General features: G+C 47.0%; 1 protein-coding gene across 1 annotated transcript in view; it reads left to right on the top strand.

Annotated features, from left to right (window-relative positions):
- schlank (ceramide synthase schlank) overlaps nucleotides 1–19,529 on the top strand; it is a 29,204-nt gene extending 9,675 nt beyond the window's left edge. The window contains exons 2-9 of the mRNA XM_089545187.1: nucleotides 2,327–2,557; nucleotides 5,385–5,442; nucleotides 6,289–6,339; nucleotides 8,724–8,816; nucleotides 9,969–10,097; nucleotides 13,061–13,167; nucleotides 15,001–15,157; nucleotides 16,025–19,529. Coding sequence (XP_089401313.1) covers nucleotides 2,327–2,557; nucleotides 5,385–5,442; nucleotides 6,289–6,339; nucleotides 8,724–8,816; nucleotides 9,969–10,097; nucleotides 13,061–13,167; nucleotides 15,001–15,157; nucleotides 16,025–16,138 — 940 coding nt within the window. The 3' untranslated portion in view covers nucleotides 16,139–19,529. The remainder of the gene's footprint in view (nucleotides 1–2,326; nucleotides 2,558–5,384; nucleotides 5,443–6,288; nucleotides 6,340–8,723; nucleotides 8,817–9,968; nucleotides 10,098–13,060; nucleotides 13,168–15,000; nucleotides 15,158–16,024) is intronic.
- Nucleotides 19,530–20,151: the final 622 nt, after the last annotated feature.

A 20,151-nucleotide genomic window follows, 5' to 3' on the forward strand; every position in this document is an offset into this window, starting at 1 on the left:
CATCATTGCACATAGACTGGAAAGTCATCCCCATGGCGCTAATAACTATGGAGAAAGTACACATTTTTTGTCAGCAGGCCCAGAAAACCCTGTTCTGTGCAATAAAACTTTTTTTTTTCAGATGCTCAGTACTCGTAGTAATGAAAGTTACTTTAGCATGCATATTTTTATTAAGACTTTTCCTAAAAAAAAGCTTGCAGAAACTATTTCACAAATACATAAAAAAATCAAGGGCATTGTTGCACTCCTCCATCTTCATATTCATGTGCAACAAACAATCATTCTACTTTCATTTATTACGAAATCTTGAAGGGATGAGCGAAAGCAATTGCAGAAAAAATAAAGGGGGACAAAATCAACCTTAAAGTTTATCCTTTCGTTTGCCTCGTTTATCACCGCTTTTGCTTTTGCCAATAAGACGCATGGTAGCCTTAGTCGCTTATGCGCCATTAAACACAACACGAGCTTTTGCTTTTGTTCGGAGAAATGCGTTATTGCAACGAACGGATGCTGTGATCTTCTGACCGCTCCACTTCATGGAGATACTAAGATGGTGGTGCATGCACAGGCTCAAGTAACCGCCCATCACATTGAGTCATCTTCGTTGTGCATGTGCTCTGGTTCGCACCAATTTTTGTGCTGACAGGGTGTGTCCCCGTGTGCTTACAGGAACACTCATGGATTCCCGGTTTATTGACGTTGTAAGGGTCTGACCTGCCATGCAGTCAGCAGTCGCGGGATATTATTTGAAGTCCGGGAGGCCGTACATTGAGCAAGGCATCCAGAACATAGGCCACAGCTTTTTTCTATAGTTTTAGAGAAAAAATAAAGGCTTGCATCGCTTCAAATACATCGGTTTGTTGTGACAGTACCATTTGTTTATATCAGAAAGCTGTTTTTTGAGTTGGACAGCGTTATGTAGGTCATGCCTGAGCTAGTTGGTTTGTGCCCCCCCCCCCCCAAGAGATTGAGCAGTGGTGTCTGGGGCAGCATGTTTTCTCTCGTACGGTTTTGAACAAATCGACTAAACTACAGCTGCCTGAAAGTTTGAAGGACAGCATAGCCTTAGCACAGCCTTCAACTGCTGTGGGTACATAGATTCATCTCCCACTAACAAGATGAGGAAAACTGAGTTATATCCATTTCACCATCTAGGGATCCTACTGGCAATGGGATCTTTCCAAACGTCCCTTGTTCGGAGTGTCTGTGCAGTATCAAATGAATAGAATCAGTTGAGTAGCAGTTTTTTCTTTGGTGCACAGTCTTTTCGAAGACTTCGAACCCTCCCCAAACACCCAAATCATGTCTTGACCCAAAGTGTCAGCCATAAATGTACCTTTCAAATTAAGCAGTCTGGCACTTCGCCTTTTGCTTTTCGTGTGATGAGCACCTCACAACACTAGTTTTGCTATCTTTTTTCCCGTCCTTGAGACGAGGCAGCAGTACCACGAAGTTTGTCAATGCAAATGTTATCCAATAGGGATTCATGGATCTCAAGGCATTATATTATGATTACAAGTTTTTTTACTGATGGATTAAAAAGCCCTGATCATGTTGCCTGTGCTGCCATTGGAGAGACCTTGCGATCGCTCAGATGAATAAACCCAAATGCATCCATATATTCTAAGCTGAAATTTTTGGGGTGCTAACAACTGCTAACCATATCTCCAAATGTAAATACAGAAAATCAGTTGTGTTCGCTGACTGGCTTAGTTCTGTGTTGGCTGTTCTTGGATGCACCCACTTGTTACCTTGTTACGTGGAAAGGTTTTTCATGGCCAGAAAAATAACGTAATCAGTGTATTTTGTTGGGTTCTGATCCGCAATGACAAAAAAGCAGACCAAGCTGTTAGTGCCTGTGTGAATAGAGCAGTCAACATCAACATCTCGGACAGAGACTAGCATCATCCTTTTGAAAACAATTACAATGCTTGTGGCAATAGGAATGGAACTCCGAGCTCCATAATAAACACCGCAGTACTAAACCCATCTTGGAGTGAATGTTGTAGTGCCAGACACTGGGAATGGTTCTACGAGCTGGTCTATATTTATTATCATAAGAATCATGGGGTCATTCTTTTTAGCATATTCGCTTGACTAGACACAAATAAAACTGATGTTTACATTTATAATAGCCTTTCTGCCTATGTATCTCTTGCTGAGGAGCATGCGCTGGAGGGGGAAAGGAGAGAGAGAGTGTGTGCTAGTTGCCCCCCCCCCCCCCCCCCCCCCCTTCTGGCAGTGTGAAAACTCTGCACCTATGGTCCATGTTCTTGTGCGCGCTGGGTTCTTCTTCCTGACACGTGTGCCTCCCCTCTGCCTGCAGGCTGGTATTCACTCCGTTGGGCGTGCACCTGGGCCTGAAGCAGCGGGTTCGCAAGGCCCCCGACAACCATGTGCTGGAGAAGGCATACCTCACCAATGGCAAGATGGGGTCCCAGCAGGTGCAGGGGCTTGCTCGGCAGCTCGAGTGGACCGAGCGCCGTGTTCAGCGCTGGATCCGACAGCGCGTGCTCCAGGAGAAGCCCTGCACCCTGGACAAGTTCACTGAGAGCACGTACGTCGGCTACTCGTGTGCCTGCACGGCCTCAGAGCGGGATGCATGCCTCTTGCTGAGTGGCTTCGTTGCCTAGTTCTTGTTCCTTGCTACTGGCACCTTCACTGGTGTTGGCAAAACTTGGGGCCTACGTGGTGTTTGTAGCATCACTTAGGAGTAGCCAGCTCATTTGGCAGCTATGGTGTCTTTGGCTGTGTTAATTTTGGTTCAGTTTGGTCAAGGGGGTTTTAACGTCCCGAAAGGAGTCAGGGGCTTGCTGTGCAAAGGTCAGAACTCAATGGTGCTTTGTAAGCAATTGGGCAAAAGCCGCCGCGGTGGCTCAGTGGCTATGGTGCTCGGCTGCTGTCCCGAAAGACGCGGGTTCGATCCCGGCCGCAGCGGTTGAATTTCTTTGGAGGAGAAATTCGAGGCCCGTGTACTGTGCGATGTCAGTGCACGTTAAAGAACCCCAGGTGGTCTAAATTTCCGGAGCCCTCCACTACGGCGTCTCTCATAGCCTTAGTCGCTTTGGGACGTTAAACCCCATAAACCAACCAACCAAGCAATTGGGATAGGCATTTGTTTCCTCAAGACGAGTGGTGCCGAACGAGGTTTGTGCAGTTGTGTATGCTTACAGGAACACTGATATTGTAGCCATCATTTAATTTTTGCTGAATTTAGGCATAGTTTCTCTCACTCACCGCAGTGGCTCAGTGGTTACAGCGCTTGGCTGTTGGTCCGAAAGACGCGGGTTCGATCCTGGCCGCGGCGGCTGAATTTCGATGGAGGCGAAATTCTAGAGGCCCATGTACTGTGCGATGTCAGTGCACGTTAAAGAACCCCAGGTGGTCGAAATTTCCGGAGACGTTCACTACGGCGTCATTCATAGTCTGAGTCGCTTTGGGACGTTAAACACCAATAAACCAAGCATAGTTTCTCAGTCTGCATGTGTTGGCTGTGGCAGCAGTTTGTGTTTGAAATCTTGCTTGCGTGCTTGCTCTCAGGGTTGCTACCATATTCTGATGGGACTGCTAAATTATGTGTAAAGGCAAGGTAACACACATCGCCTGTGTAGTGAAATGTCTTTCTGGAAATGTTTTGCAGTACGCTGAGAATGAGAATATGACGGTGGTTTTATGAGTGCGTCAGAAAAAGCAAGTTAAACATCAGTTTTCGGAAAGAAATCATGTTATTCACATAGTTGAATTGAAGGCTGTATACTAAGTCTGTTTCCACTTTTCTTGTCTTGCCAGAAAAGTAATTGTTGTCAGAGGCAGTGGAATATGCGTTTATGGTGGCAACAGCATTTTCGTTGGGTGAGGGTGTTATGCCTTTGAGGGAGGTTTTAAGTTTTGTGAATAAGAAATTGGCAGGTGCTAAGTCTAAAGGATGGGTTGGAGGGGGAAACCGATGGGAATACAGTCACGCAGTTTTGCCAACAGGACAGTCGCTTTGTTGCATGGCACAGTGTCATGGTGAAGGAATACTTATGTGGCAATCTGGGAAATTTTTTTTTGTCAGCTGTGCTTTCAAGCAGTCCAATAACAGTGTATAGTACACTTCTGCCATTGGCTTGCCCTTCTGTAATTTATCAGTAAAGATGATTTCTTGGCTGTCTCAGAGCAGTGGCTGTTAGCTTCCCAACCGTCAAAACGCTCCTCTTTTTTTTTTTGTAGTGCTTTCACCAGATATCTTCTACATTGACTACGGCCTCGACTCAGGAGCGTAGTGCTGGATCAGTGTTTTGTCCATGGTTATGAATAGATGCAGAAATTGCTAGGCATTGGGATTAAGCTTTTCCATACGCTTCATAGAAATGTTCTTTTGCATGCGTTTTAGTTGACTCTCAACAATCGCGACACCCATTACTCACGCCGCCGCGGTGGCTCAGTGGCTATGGTGCTCGGCTGCTGACCCAAAAGACGCGGGTTCGATCCCGGCCGCGGCGGCTAGAATTTCTTTGGAGGAGAAATTCTAGAGGCCCGTGTACTGTGCGATGTCAGTGCACGTTAAAGAACCCCAGGTGGTCGAAATTTCCGGAGCCCTCCACTACGGCGTCTCTCATAGCCTTAGTCGCTTTGGGACGTTAAACCCCATAAACCAAACCACACCAAACCCATTACTCACACTAATTAATCTGCAGTTCATGCAGGATTTTGCGTACTCTTTCATTTGAGATGCCTGCTCTACTATTAGCATTCACATGCAGTTTTATTCAAAAGCTGTGCGCAGTGATCCAATAGATTTTTCTCACAATGTCTGGAGTGGTGACCTCAATTGGCCATCCAGAACATGCTTTATCTTAAGTGCTTGCCCACTCATGTTCAGATTTGTTCATCCAAGAGTAAACCATTTTCAGCACTCATGTGTAGTTCGTATGAACTTTGCCCAACTTTCCTTTGATCTGCATAGCCATTCGCTTATCTTTAAATAGCAGTTTGTTTTTATCAAACACTGAACTCGAGGTCTGGCTTGCTTTCTCCAGGACTTGAAAAATGTAGCATTTCACCGACATTTAGCCGGAGCGAGATTGAAGAGTGACAGTTGCCATCACGTAGAAATTTAACCAACCTATCAAACACCTCTTGCATGCATATGCAGCATTACATTTCTTTGAATGCCTTTTTGTGTACTACCATTTCTTACTTTTTTTTCTTGCACGGGCTGTTGTTTCATCACTCGTACAGTGAAGTGTGTACTACACTGTTCCAAGGTCATAGAGATATTCATCAACTTGTTGAAGGAGGGCTTTTTTTTTTTTTCCTAAACGAACAAATTAAAAAAAAACAGTGCTTTTCTGAACAGTGACTATTCCTCACAAAACTTTTCTGCTCTTTCTCTATTACAGGTGGAGGTTCACATTTTACTTCAGCATATTTTGCTATGGCTTGTACACACTTTCAGATGTAAGTGGCAACTTTGTTGGTGCATTCAGCATGTTGATGAAATCTGAATAGCATAGACCAGCTACTGGCTTTGAGCTTGACTGTTTTGTCTTACACAGCGTGTTGGGTGAATCTTGCAGAAATGCCATAAATGCCGCCTGAGTTTGTCTTTTACACTACATTCACTGCCTTAGGAATCGGTACTCGAAGCAGTGTTTTGTCAGTTCTCATTCAAAAATTATAGGTTACCATTTCACATGAGGTGATCTTGTTTTACGGTTTATGCATTTTCAAAGAACTAAAAATTGGGAAATATTAGGCCGTGGCACTTAGTGCAGTGTGCATTATCTGCTACCTGTGATCGCATACCTTTTTACGTTGTTTTTGGGGAGTTCTCCGCAAAACCTGCCATCCCAAATTATGGTGTGTCTGTTCTCCTCAGTCCAGCATATAAGTGCCAAGCTTGTTAAAGCATGTTAAAGGCATACTTGCGATTCACTAAGTGATCTCACATATCTCTTGAGGGTGACACTCACTTTTAAAGCATGTTAAAGGCATACTTGCGATTCACTAAGTGATCTCACATATCTCTTGAGGGTGACACTCACTTTGTGCCGAGTCAGTGCTCAAATGACATTCTTTGCTACCACATCTCGGCTGTTAGGGTTGGACGTGGAAGGCACCCGTTAGCATCTCTGACAGTGGTTGCCATCCAAAGCTGCTAGTCCAGACAGCACAGAAATGTAGCCTTACACTGCTTTTCTAGTGGAAGCTTTTGGTGGCAGTTGCAGTCTGCGTGGTGATTGTATTGTGCACAGAAAAGGCACATCTGGTGATCATGCTCTTTTCTTTTTGCTTTCATGATAGAAACCATGGTTGTATGACACCATGCACTGCTGGTATGACTTTCCCCACCACGTGAGTAACTTTCAATAATTTTGTTGCTGGGAGGAAACTGCACACACATCTGTTCTTTTGTACCAACTTGTGCAGTATGGGAATTATTTTGTTGGTGCAAACTTTTCTGCACCAGCAGAGCAGTGACCCACTTACCTAAAACCTACTTCCTTACTTTAAGGCCAGTCATGGTCATATGCTTGGCAACCTTTTGCACTGGAGATGGGATATAGCTTTGCAAGCTTTTCATCACATTGCTCACCATCAAACTATTGGACAAAACAACTTTTATGCCAGGCAGAAGGCCACAAGAACTCCTTTTTTTTTGTGTGTGTGTTCGTGTCCGATTACATTTCTTGGGAAAACAACTCAGACATCCACCAGCAGTGTGCAGAGACCTCGATAATTCACTCAAAATAGACCGAAAGTATGTTGGAAATTTGCTCAATTCGAATTAAGGGGACCTTTTTAACGCATGGCTCCAGAGCGCCAGTTCAAATAAACTGTGTAAGATCCTACTGTGTTTGCAGCCACAAGAGTTCTTTTTAATACATTTTGACGCTACTATTTGTAAATGTGAATTTGTGGGACTACACATGCTATGTGTATGCATCGTGCAGAGACTGAATTGAATGCATGTCATGAGAACTTCTAAGGGCACCCATTCTTGAATGCATTGAGAGATGCCACTCAGCCCCTCAGCACAATAGTTCTTCACTTTGTGTGGGAGTGATTTTATTGCTTTTGATGTCTCTGCCTTATGCCATTGACATGGAGAGAGGTATTATGAAGGAAGATTTTTTTTTATAACCAAGCTTGCTTGCTGGAGTCAGAAATTTAAGCCTTCTGCAGCTATAGGTGGTATGCACTGCTGCTCAGCTGCATGGCGGCGGTGCGGCACCATGATGTCGGTCACCACTTTGCAATGTGCACACTTATGAACTCTGGCTTTGTACGTCCTTATTCGTTATCGGTTACATTTGAATTGTCGCTTGGGCCTTGTATGCATTGAGAATTTGGCTGGTAGTTGCATGCAGCTACACTGCAAATGAACACCAGTCAGTGTAGTTAGCTGCAATTTTTTTGGCTGCTCAAGACAGTTGAGGAAAGGGCACGAACATAAAAATTTTCAGTTTCAGTTCTTAATTCCAGAAACGGGAGCTTGGGGTGTGGTCCGAGACAGTGGTGATTACGTCAACTGTGAAGCTCTTGGTTGCAACACATTTACAGAACAGAGGCAGGTGACTCAGCCACTTGTGACTGCATCTGCAGTGCCCACTGTACAACTGGTGTGTGGCATTTGTATCTGTGAAAAACCATTGTTTTCATAGCTCTGCTACATACATGTCATAGGTTGTTTCAGACTTCAGTTTTATGGTGAACAGAGTACTTTTGGATGAGGTGCATCTTGGCTGGGTGCAGTGCAGCATGAACTTGCTGAAAGTTGAATAAAAGTATGTCATCTCATCCTGTGCTAAGTCTGAAAACAACCTTTTGGTGCATCCACACTATTTTCTGATGGTGTTGTGGCCTTTCGGGCGATAATTTTTTGATTATCGACATGTGAGATCGTACTTTTGACAGGGTGGTACTGCAGAGTGACAAGCTGGAGTGCATCCCTCCTGCCAGTGCCGGACTGGCTGCGATGACTTACGGCTGCCTTTGTTTTAGAAAAAGGCACTGCTTCAATGTGGAGTAGTAAGGCATCCTTATTTCAGCCGTGCACATTCATCATGTTTCAAAGCTGCCCCCACAAGTCTTGATCATCAGTATAGAATCAGTGTGCATGCAGCACTTTAGCGAGTGGCTATCGACTTAACTGGAAGAGTCGCTGTCACTGACCAGCCCCTGAGCTGCAATTCTGAAATCAGGAAGAGCCCAACATGTAGTGAATTTGTCTTGGCAACAGGCTTGAGCAGCTATTACAGGTAGCAGCTACACACTGAATCCCCAATGCGAGTAGTGTCCGAGTGGCAGTCTGAATGCAACTTGCAAAGATAGCAGGCTTACGGAGCCAGAGTTTGCCTGCTACAATACTTGAAGCATGGTGTCTGGTTGCATCGTGCTTCAGTGGTCATTAACTGAATATTGCACCTTCGTTTTCTCATCCTCATGATTAGCGTTAAGCAAAGTTGTGCTCAAGGTGTCATCACCCGCAATGCTGCCTGCACTTTCTTATGTTCTTGTCGTTGACAATGGAGTGTGTTTATGAGCCCTGTGAAAAGGGTATTGTGGCAGTTGTGAAGGTGTATACTCTGTGCATGCAGCTGTGTGAGTTGACCATTCATTCCTGCATTACATTTTCTTTTCCACACCCCTTCCTGCCTTGCTGTTCAAAAATGTTGCTGCCGTGCCTGTCAGTTTCCACATGCGTGATATGCCCTTTTTTTCCTCCCATGCTGCAGTCTGTCACCAACGACCTCTGGTGGTACTACATGATTGAGCTGGGCTTCTACGTGTCGCTCACCATGTCCCAGTTTATAGACACCAAGCGCAAGGTAAGTGCCCATTTTTTCTTACTGAGCCCTCTGCTTAAGGGGAGATGTGGCTTTCAAGCCATGAGAAATGGCCAGGAAATCATTTGTCATTATTATTATTGCATGAGCTTGTATGCTTAGTTTTCAATGCTGGCCCGAAGTGTCATTGCTGAAATCCACCTGGAAGTACTCTGTAAACATTGTTCCATGCACCGTGGTGGTAATACATATCTGGGAAATGCTTGAAAAATTGATTTTTTTTTCACAGGGCGGAGAAACTTTGGGAACACATACGCACTTTTGCGTTACTTTCGAAGCGGCTGCTTTAATCTTGCACAATCTTTTTTTATTGGAGCATAGAAATTGAGTTTTTACCCTGCAAGTGACGAGGAAAACTCAGCAGGAACATGTCTTGTGATCAACCCATGCAACTGTATCTCGTATAGTGCTTGCTGCTGCATAGTTTAGTTTTTGCGGCTTCAGTCTTTCGTGCTCGCTCTGTCGATGGAACTGCACCAGCAGGTGCAACAAGATTCGCGCCGGAAACCGCCAAGCACGATAGGGCGGTCAGATACCAATTGGATGGTGTGCCTTCGCCGTTCCACACATACTAAATGTTGGATGCAAAAACGCCAGCATGGGGTAAAGCACTATTGCAAAGCGGCATTCCCAACATAGCATACGGGAACGCTGCCACAGTTGCGATGTAACAGCTGAGTTTGTATTGCATGGGTTTCTGTGGGCGCTTGGATGGGACTTGCTCACGAAATTAGCAGGGAAAAAGCTTCAGCTGAAAATGTAACAGTGGGGTTCTACTGTATCTGTGCTGCACTTCCACCACATACGCGTTCAGTCATGTAGTCATCTTGAGGATGAGTGCTGACCAGAATAGGTGCCATGGCGATTCACTTTGTGTAGCTCTATGGCAACACCCCGACCTATTTTTTTACTCTTCAGTTTAAATGTTTTCAGTTTTGCCATGAAAGTACTGTTCATTAATTCGTTTCTTTGAGGTGCAGTGCAGCAGAAATTGTGGGCAGTTAGCTTTCGCATGATCCCTACTTCAGCAACCAGCACGCTCAGGGCGCACCACTGGTTCAGAATAACACCGTTCATCATAGGCATGGGGTATCGACTGCGACTGAGAAAGTGTCTGGTGTCTGTCCCGTGCAGGACTTTTGGCAAATGTTTGTACACCACATCCTGACCATAGTGCTGCTGTCGCTGTCATGGGCCTGCAACCTGCACCGCATAGGCAGCCTGGTGCTCATTGTGCACGACTTTGCCGACGTGCCACTCGAGGTGAGGACATTGCATCTGTTCAGTTAGAGTGGAGACTTTCAGCACTTTGTTGGATCGGGAGCCTTTAGTACCCATTGCTGGTCATGAAACTTTCGTGTGAACCAGTGGGAAAGCTTGGTACCCTGCCAGGTTTCACCATGCCACTGTGCTGACATATACAAAGAGGGCACTGGGCAGCCACCAGGAAGAGTGGCCTCTGTAGGCCATGATCTGAGGTGCTGACATTGTCGTGGATTGAAGTGCAATTTATGCGCCTCATTCTGCTTGACGTGTGTGGAACACTGTGTGTGGACCTGGCACCAGGTGCAGAAAACTTGCCATGTCCTCACTGGCTGCAGAACAGCGAGTGAAAATTTTTCATTGTTCATCTTGTTGAAGTACTGAAATGGGCTAGGTCCTCATCTTTGAAGTACCTGAATGTTCATGTTCATTATAGGCATTTTTAAAAGAGTGATATCATTTGTGTTGTCCACGGTGCTTTCACATAATGGCGAGAGGACAGGCAAAGCATACTGCCTCAGCTTGGGACACAAGGTGGACTGTTGCCGTTTCATTTATGCATTACAACACTTTAGTTTTTCATTTAAGTTGAAATTGGAGCCTTGGGTTGTTAACAGAATAACCTGACAAATGTTGGTGAGACTTGTTGCTTGATCACAACATAAAATTGTGCTGATGCAGTGCTTTCAATCTTTCCAGTACAGCTGATATAGTAAAAGTTTAATTTGAACTGCAGGGGAATGCCAATGCAGTTCACATTAACAGAAGGTCAAACTAAGGAACAGAAAATGCTGTAAACTCGGATCAGGAAGCAGTCGGGCGGCGAGGTTACCCTATTTTGTGATTACAAATAACTCCGTGATCGCCTCCTGTTTTTAGAGTGCAGTTCGTGGGTGCCCATTCCTGGCTTCTGTGTCGTAGTCGTCAGCATCGGCGTAACCGTTTGCCCAAGTAGCAGAGCGAAATGCCACCTGGAAGGTGGCTGGCTGCCATGGGAAGATCCCGGAGGGTGGCTAGCAGCGTAACACTCCACCTGCCTCTACGCGTCAGCGCAGTCAGCGTAACACACTACCCAGACACTCCACAGGTCACCCTGTCACCTGTCAGTGCTCCCTTTGTGTACTTGGTGCACCTAAGTGGTTACAGGCGGCAGGTAGTAGCAGAGCGAATCGCCACCTGCCATGGCGAAAGCTGAGGAATGGACAGCTGGAAGTTGGGTGTCATGGGAAGACCCTGAAGGGTGGCAAAACTAAAGTGCGTGAACAGCTGTGCTCAAACTTCACATTACCGACTATCATAATCGTCTGTCAATTTTTTCGTTTTGTGAAAGACAACAGCCTACACCATCTGTATAGTGGAAGGCCTCCTCGCTTTCAGAATGGAAGAGGCATGTGTCGTACAGCTCGTCCCAACTTGCTTAGTAAAGGGCCGCATTTGAATAGTGAAGGCTAAGCAACTGCTTTTGATTATGGTTTGAAGGCTGGAAGATCGAGCAGTGCGCATCGTGCAGGTTGTGCGACCGCTTAAGGTCTAAAAGCGAAAGTCAACAGGGTGGCTGCGGGCAACCGACCCCAAGTCACAAACTGCCAAACCAGTGAGCGTGCTTTATGGTGATCTCCCGTTTCGTGAACAGCCCAGTGTCGACTTCATGAATGGTTTCAATCTTCTCTTGAAGTATTTTGGCATGGTACAATGGCCACTGACGGATGAATACTAAGTTGAATACTAAGTCAAGCTGCATTGATAGGCAAGCATTGAAGCAAAAGAAGCAAGGAAAAAATTATGAAGGCACTTAAAAACGAAGCACACGTGATGCCATTGCTTGCGAATTTCTGCAGCTAGCTAGGATTCGTTCCCCTTTCTCGTACTGCAGCACTATTTCTAGGACAGTGAGCAAGTACTGACGGAGAACCATCCATGTCTTATTGGTGGTGTGCTTGTTGAAATATTTTTTGAATGCCTAATGCGAGACTCCCAAAGTGCTGCCTCTCGGAGAATTTAGGTGTGCATTATGCGTCCCATGGAAACAGTGCTTAATCTGTGTATCAAGGTGGTAAACCATTCTTTTTTTGAAGAGAATAACCCAGTAGCCTGGGAAGGTAACTGGTCACAATAAAATACTATTACCGTTGTTAGACAAACTCAGAAACAGCTGTATTTCACCGCCAGGAATGGCACAAAGCATTTACAAATGGCTGTGGAGGCATTCAGTGTGAAGACGTTCAGGACCACACAGTCAGCATTACTGTCCGCAACAGTCATCGACGAGCGCCCGGACCTTTGCTTGCCGTGAATGTCTTCACAACCGTTTGTAAATGCTTTGTGCCATTAGAACACGTGACCTGGACATTGCATCGTTACCACATGCTGTCTTGATCACGTTGATTGACTCGGTAGGGGACTTACTCAGTTTATTGCAAAGCTTCACCACGTAGCGCTGTTCCAACGTTCGCTCCATGGTTTCCTCGACGAAACATTGGGTACACGCTCGTAGATGTCCACACGCTTTGCCTGCTCGCAGCCAACGTCCGCCCCCCCTGCCCCCAAAAGTGCTCTCCCAATCTAGTTTATGCACGTGTCACGCCGTGTCTTGTCGTATACTTTCAGGACAGACCCTGTATGTGCTATTGCCATTTTGTTGCCCCCTCATCCACAGTTGAGCCCTTTGTAGCAGCCTCTGCTTCTGCATCTAACTTCCGTAGCTTCATGACCAGCAAAAAGGCATTGGAGGGCTAGCTGTGCATTGCCAGGCGCAGATTTTTGTGGACACATTTTTTAAAATTCTGCCTTGCTGTGTGTCTCCCACTCCCATTATGTATTACCTGCCATGCTGCATTTCTGGATGATTGGGTTTGGTGGCCATGGCTGAGAGGCTCTTATTATTGAAGCAGCTGAAGATGCAGACACAAGCTGCAAGCGTGCATGTCTCCTGATTCTTGTCCTTGCTGTGTTCTTCTGTGCAGGCGGCCAAAATGGCCAAGTACGTGAAGCGCCAGCGCCTCGCAGATGCCACCTTTGCTGTGTTCACCATCTGTTGGCTGGTGTCCCGGCTTGGCCTCTACCCATACAGGTCAGAACACCAGTCTCCCCTTTTCAGTGACAGCTGTGCTGGGGGCTTCCTCTGGGTTAAACAGTGTTGCTGTCAGTGTAGTATGTCATATCAAAATATCCTGCATTCTCCCGCTGGATGTTCTCTCAGTGGCCATAGTCTAAAGTCGCCTGTGGGGCCATAGCCTGAAGTCATCCAGGTACCAAGGAATCTGGGCCATTGGCAATGTCCAGTCTGTGCTCTTGTTATTCCTGTGGTCCTGGGTGCAGGCAAGTGCTCTTTTGGGAGGGAAGGAAGCGAGTGGCAGAAATGGCAGCATTTAAAGCTTATAAGAGAAGGGATGGAAAAAAATGCCTGGTACCATTTTCTTTTGAGAAAGTGTAAAAGACAGTGCAAACCACAGGAAGTGTCAGGCTAAGTTTGCTGCGAATGAGAATAACACAATGGGGCAACTGGATACGGGCGTTTTTCCTCTCACGCTGATCATCTTGTAAACCAACTGGCTCTGCTATTAAAGTGCTATGTGTAAGACGCAAAGGTTTTAATGTGAAAGAATTCCCATTATGAGAAAGGCTGTGTGTGCTTGCAGATGGTACAGGATATTCTAGCGATGACAAGAAGTATGGGGTGATGTTAAGCAGCCATTGATGCACACAGCGAATCGAGCAGCTCCACTTCGGAGGATCCTATACATGTTCTATATATACTCACCACTGGCCAACGTCTCATGTGGTGGCAGTTTCCCCGACATTCGTACCAAAATTGTGACTCAACTGTTTGGTGTCATACAATTTCTCGCTGCACATAGCTTACACGTGGCAGTCATTTTGGAGGCTAGCTTATGCAACTTCAGTTGTATGCCTTTCCAGACGTTCGTATCAGAATTGTGATGCAACTCTCCATCGTCATAGAGTGCTCTGGGTGGTGTTATTTGCGCGCTTGTTTTGGCGTCTCAAGCAACCAAACGTCTGTCTTGCATCCAGGACATGCAAACTCGGACAACCTCATCGCTGTGCAGTGAGAGAGTCCGAATGTTTGCGATTTGGTTTACAACCAATATGCAAACACGTGAACTCGTAGAAAAGGGCTTTAATGCATGTGCAAACATTACGCGTAAACAGTGCACCTGGGGACAGTAATGCTTTTGCATTCCCACACGTAAGCAGTCTTAAATGTGTCTGCTGAATTTTTTTTTATGGTCTGGTTCCTGCACGTGGGGTGGTGTTTCCATCAGTAGTATATTTCTAGAAGCTTGTATTATCATCTCACCATTGGGTTTGTCAGTTGAAGGTTGTGGATTGCGGAGCAACCATGCCAACCCCTCCCTCCTTAGCTCCTTGGTGGAGAGGGGGTCATCACTTGGCGCTAGTGCTGCACGCTGAACTTACATTCACACAGTGCGACGATGAAGACGGGTTCGTCACCATGGCTTGGCAACTAATTTTAAGCTGAACTTACAAAGGGAATGGAGGCTTCTGTGTGTGCAAGCACCCCTAGACTTGCAGTTCTTTGTTCAAACATTCGCGAGGGTGGTTTTGCCATTTGTTGTAACTTTGTAGAAGTTTTTATCATTGTCATGCCATGTCCGCTTAAGTTTATGCAAGTTAAGTTTAAGTTTATGCTACGTATCTGTGGCAAGCCAAGGTCGTTGCTTCTCTTCAGTATTTTGTTTTCAGGTTGCCGTTCTTGCTTTGTCCGAGCCACTGAAACTGCTCCCTTCTTGTGGGTGCGCCATTCCCATAAAAGCCCGACACTCAAAGGGTTAAAGGAAGAATTTTTCTTTCCTGTCTTGAAGCACTTAGTGTTACTACTTTCAGGATGGGAGTTCGAAGCATAACATGCGAACCTGTGCAGGGTGATCTACTACACCATGTTTGAAGCAGTGAAGGTGATCGAGATGTTTGCTGCCTACTACATCTTCAACACACTGCTGACCGCCCTGCAGTTCCTGCACATAGTCTGGACTTGGATGATTGCTCGAATGGCGCTGCAGGCTATTACAAGCAATGGGGTGAGTAGCGTGCCTGCTCTCCCAGTCTTGGAAAAGGTTCGCCCTAGCATGGCCTGAATCTTACCGTATGTGCTGTGTCAGTGCGATGTCAGTGCACGTTAAAGAACCCCAGGTGGTCCAAATTTCCGGAGCCCTTCACTACGGCATCCCTGATAGCCTAAGTCGCTTTGGGACGTTAAGCCCCCATAAACTATAAACCAACGTAGTTGCTGCCCAATGTTGGGGTTCTGCATTTCAGTGTGTTATGTCTTGGACTCGTGTGAACCTGTGACCAGGAACAGATTTCAGTCTGCAGAACTTTTTCATAATTTTCTTTACATTTTTTGCTTACTTTTGCCCGAGTCAGACTGCCATTTTATTGGTGTTATGCTTTCTTGGTACTGTCAGTTTTGTGTGGTTTTCATCACCATATCTTTTTTTTTGTAATTGATGTCGGCTAGCTTTCTAAATGCCCAGATTGAAGCTAACCTTCCATCCACTGTTTTGCAGCAAGGGTGAAGGGTATGTTGCGTTGTTTTCGCACTAAGTGCAGAGCAAAAGGGGTAAAAGCTCTAAAGGTCAGCACTTACCAGCCCATTTGAGACGTGGAGGGGTAAAAAAATGCCTTTGTATAGCCATATTCTTCAATCATATATAAATATTTAATCATCCATTTTCCTGGTCAGTGACTTCTTCCTTCGTTAATTTAAGAAGCATGTTGAAGTTCTGCTGTATTGGGGTTGTATCAAGATGCAGCTAGTTTTCCACTTGGGTGTTTTTAGGTCGGAGCAACACAAACCCCTCAAAATGGCGAGGCTGCACATTGCACATGAGTATTTTTTATTAGGTGTGTGGATTTACTGAAGTGGGCTGTCGGGACATGCGCAGGTCAAGGACTTGCGCAGTGATGACGAGTCAAGCAGCCAGGAGGACGAAAAGGCCCCACAGAACAGCCATGATGGCGGCGACTTCAAGCGGCACAAGAGCCGTAAAGCCGACTAGAGCCGAGCCAAGGAGCAAGAAAAGGCCATGCACGATCCCCCGTGACAACTGCCGGCATGCATTGACACTTGCAGCTCTGTACCCCCCTTCACACGCCCTCATTTCTGCTGGACCTCCCCAATCAGTGCTTCTTACTTATGCTGTTCCTCTCTGTAGACTCTCTGTGCAGAAAGTTGAGTTTGAAGGGGCAGGTTTGTAGGTGATACTCGAAAGGAGTGCCGACTCAGGGCCACAGGGTGAGAATAAGAACCATGCATGTGTCTCTCTCTTGTCTGCACACGGCATGGGGGATCTGCAACTTCCTTCTGTCTGGTTGCAACCACGCTGCAAAAACAAAAGGTCACACCTATGCTCGCTCATGTGGGATGTAAACGGGCCATTGGTGTCGGCTGCGGCTGTTTAGAGGTCCACATTCAGTGTGACTGGCCAGCTCCTATAGGAACACTCTTAATGTCCTGGCTGGTACATGTCTGGATAATTGCAGGTTGTACTTGTAAAGATGCTGAGCATTTTAGTAGGTGTGAATGGGCTGAGCTGTAGATACTCGGGTGAGATGTTGCCTCCAGCATGCAGAGGCCAATGGACAGCTTGCAGGAGCTGCCACTGCTTGCCAGGAGACGTGAGGATGTGAATCTTTTGTATAGTAATGCTGAAGACCATAAGAAAGGACAGAACCTCGTGAATGCCAGGAATGGGCATTTTCTTTACTCTCAGTGACAGACTGTACAGCAAATTACAAGTCACTCGTCATCGAATAGACAGTCTTTCGTTTGTGTTATGTACCTGGATCGTTCTGATCACACTGTGCGGTAAGGAATCCCTGCAAGGCGTGAGCAGTGCACATGGTAGGCTGCCTATTTCCGGGCGTCAGGATGGCCCTTTGCTCTTGCAGCGTGGTTCTCCTATGTCCTGTCTGGGTTCCCTCTTGTGTTGGGTTGCTCGGCCGGCAAGGCTGCTTGCCTCTCTGCCACCGTGCGCGCGAAACCACTCTGGGCGCCGCACTGTGTGACCACCTCTTTGCTGTAGTTGATTATTTAAGGATCAAGTTGTCTCTGGACTTCAGGTGTGTTGTGGTTGGTGCCATGTGGTAAATGCCTTGCACTACAACGTGAACAACCTTCTCTTAATGTTGGTGTGCTTTGCTCGTGAACACAACCATGAAATGTGGTGCCATGTGAACAACCCGTCGTTTGTAAGGGTATTTGGCTGCCTGGTGTAGAGATGGTACCACACTGGACATGCCGGGTGGGGAGCGTTCCAAGGAGAGTGGTCACAGAGTAGCGGCTGTTCCTTTCCTAGAGGCAGGCACCGCGGATGGTGCGGTGTGGCTGGAGCTGGGAGCAGTGTGTGACAAGCCGTGTGCAGGCCCGCGGGGCGGCCCCTCTTGCTGCCAGGAGAGGTGGGCCGTCCTGATTCTTTTTGTCTTTCGTTCTGTCCTCAGTGCTGCTGCATCGTGGGTAGGAAGGTTTTCTTGCGTAGCATCGGTATCCGGAGCGGTGGGCTTCCCTCATGCAAGCAGTGTCTCACCTTTATCGCAATTTTTCCAGCCCTTGCACATAGTTGCATGATGTGGCATGTGCACAAGTGGCTTGAAGGGAATTCACGGTTCGGTACAGAGATCAAATGGCATTCATTGTCATCTTTGTGATTTGGCTAGTGCGGAAAGTGATGAGTTAAATTTCTGTTGCATAAAATCGTCACACTGTGGTGCTGGACCAGAGGACTTGAGCTGAGGCGTGCAGTTGCATGTCTGGTTACTGAAAAGTGGGACTGTGTATGTACCTGTTACAAAGGAGCTTGAAGTAGCAGATACACTTCACAGATGGGCCTGGTGGCCACACCCATTACTGGGATGTTTCGGGATGCTGCTTGCATGATGGTTGCTCCCCACTTCGTCAGTGTTGGTGGGACGGCATGCTCGAGACGGGCTTCTACGTGCCTATTGCAGCAGGATTCTTTTAAGTTTCTCTTATTATGGCAGCACACATCTTCGGAAACCCAGGGGGTACAGTGTAGTGCACTGCAGCCACTGCCAAAGCACTCCAAGGGGTTTTGTCACCATCCGAGATCTGGTACATTTTGTGTTTTAGCCTTAGAGTTGCACGTGGCCCTGGGTGGAAGGGAGGGTGGAAGCTGTAATGCTCGACTTGGCTGGTCATGTGAGCCTGTCGTCAAAGGTGCCCTGGCATGTTCTATGAGCCCACGGCCTACAACGGCCTTGAGCCCCTCTCCGAAGCGGGTTCCTAAAGGGGAATAGTTAGGGACATGGGGTACTGTCACGAGAGTCGTTCTTAATAGTGGCAGCAGCTTGCAAGAATGGTTGTGCCCTGTATTGTGCAGTTACGTCTGTTGTGTTATGTTTTTCTCCCCGCCTTTTTTTTTTCTTACCGTTAAGTAATGATGCTTCTGTCTTTGTCTAGCGTAGTAGAGAATTGGAACCAAAGAGTATTTTTGTATTTCTGCTGCTGCAACACATTGTGCTTTCTTCTTACCTGCTTTCTTGCCTTCGTGTTCTTTGGTGCATTGTGTACCGTGCGCAGACGCTGTGATGTGTGTGTGTATGCTCTCTCCTGCATACGAGTGCTCCCGGCGGATGGGCGGCCACGCCAGTTTTGTTGCGTGTAGCTCCTGTAGGACATTGCAACTATAGCATTCGACCTTACTTTGTACTACTGCCGCTGTCATCGGCAGCGACCGTGTCACGCGCTGCACCTCGGCCCCGGTGGCTGGCTGCAGCGTGATGCGCGCACTGGAGTGTTCTTCGCCGCGGGGGAATGCGTGCGTGTAGTTCCTTTTCTGCCCTGCCTCTTATACACACCACGGCCCCGCCCAGAGGGGCGGGAAGGCCTGCTGGGCGAGTCATTGCGGACCACAAAGGTTCGACGGAATGTGCTGCGTGCATTAAGAGGAACAGTCGCTGGTGCACCTGGTCTGTGTGTGTGTGCGCGCCTGCCGCTTGCAGTGGTGGTGGTGATGGTCGGTAGTGGCGGACTGTCAGCAGCAGCACCTCGGTTGTCAGTTTGGTGCACCCCAACAGCGTGTTGTCGCGCTACACGAAGCGCTCCGTGCGTGGTGTCGTCGCTGGCGTAGCTCTACCAGGTACTTCTTGGCCAGTCACAAAATTGACCATCCCTTCTTAAGAAGACTTGCAAGGGAATATGCTGACGAAAGGCTCTGCACGTCACCTGGTGGTGCAAAGCTAATGGGCTGAACAAATGAGCCTCTGAAGTAACCAAAAGGCAGAGCTGCGCTGGCTGTAGCGAGAAGTGTGGTCCGGTCAAGCATTCCTGCGTCAGACGCGTTTTGTTTTGTACCGCGGGTTCGCCGTTTGCTGCACGCCCCCCGAGCTGTGGACGGCGTCTTGGAATAAAGGCGTTCCCTTAACGGCGGCTGTCTGGCGTGTCGGAGTGCCTCGATAATGCTGCGATGGTATGCTGCCAAAAAGGCACTTGAATCCGGCGTTCTGGGCCCGGCATTCTGGGTCCCGGCATTCTGGATCCAACCCTTTTGGCAAATTGTGTTTTGAAACGCATAAATACGCTCTCTTTATACAGACTTGACTCATCGGGCAGAGCAACTCCTATAGAATGCTGCTCACAGCTGAACTGCTGGCTCATTCTTTCAAATTTCGCTGTCATTTTTGTTAGGGAGGACACTGAGGATAACTCGATCAAGTTTGTGTTCTTGGTAAAAATCTATTGTGTGTGTGTGTGTGGTTATGTTGACCTTTGTCTGGCAGCAAGATACTCATTATTGCCTATAACATTTCGTTCAGTATTAAATTTTCCCGCCAATGATTCAAACTCTTGATTGTACAGTGAATGATTTAACTAGCCTTTAGCCTCTGGAAGCCGCGAAATTGTCGACTCATGGCAGTTTACTTGCGAAATCGGACAATGATGGTGACACCTTTTGTTTCGGTCCTTTCCGGTGTATAAAAGCTGTTTTCTGTTAGAATGGTCTTTGTAATTGGAAGGTGGTAATGTGCTGATACAGGCAAGCATCGATTTGTC

This window comes from Amblyomma mixtum, chromosome 5 (assembly GCF_055824585.1).
Source record: "Amblyomma mixtum isolate Tamu chromosome 5, ASM5582458v1, whole genome shotgun sequence".
NCBI classification, from domain to species: Eukaryota; Metazoa; Arthropoda; class Arachnida; order Ixodida; family Ixodidae; genus Amblyomma; species Amblyomma mixtum.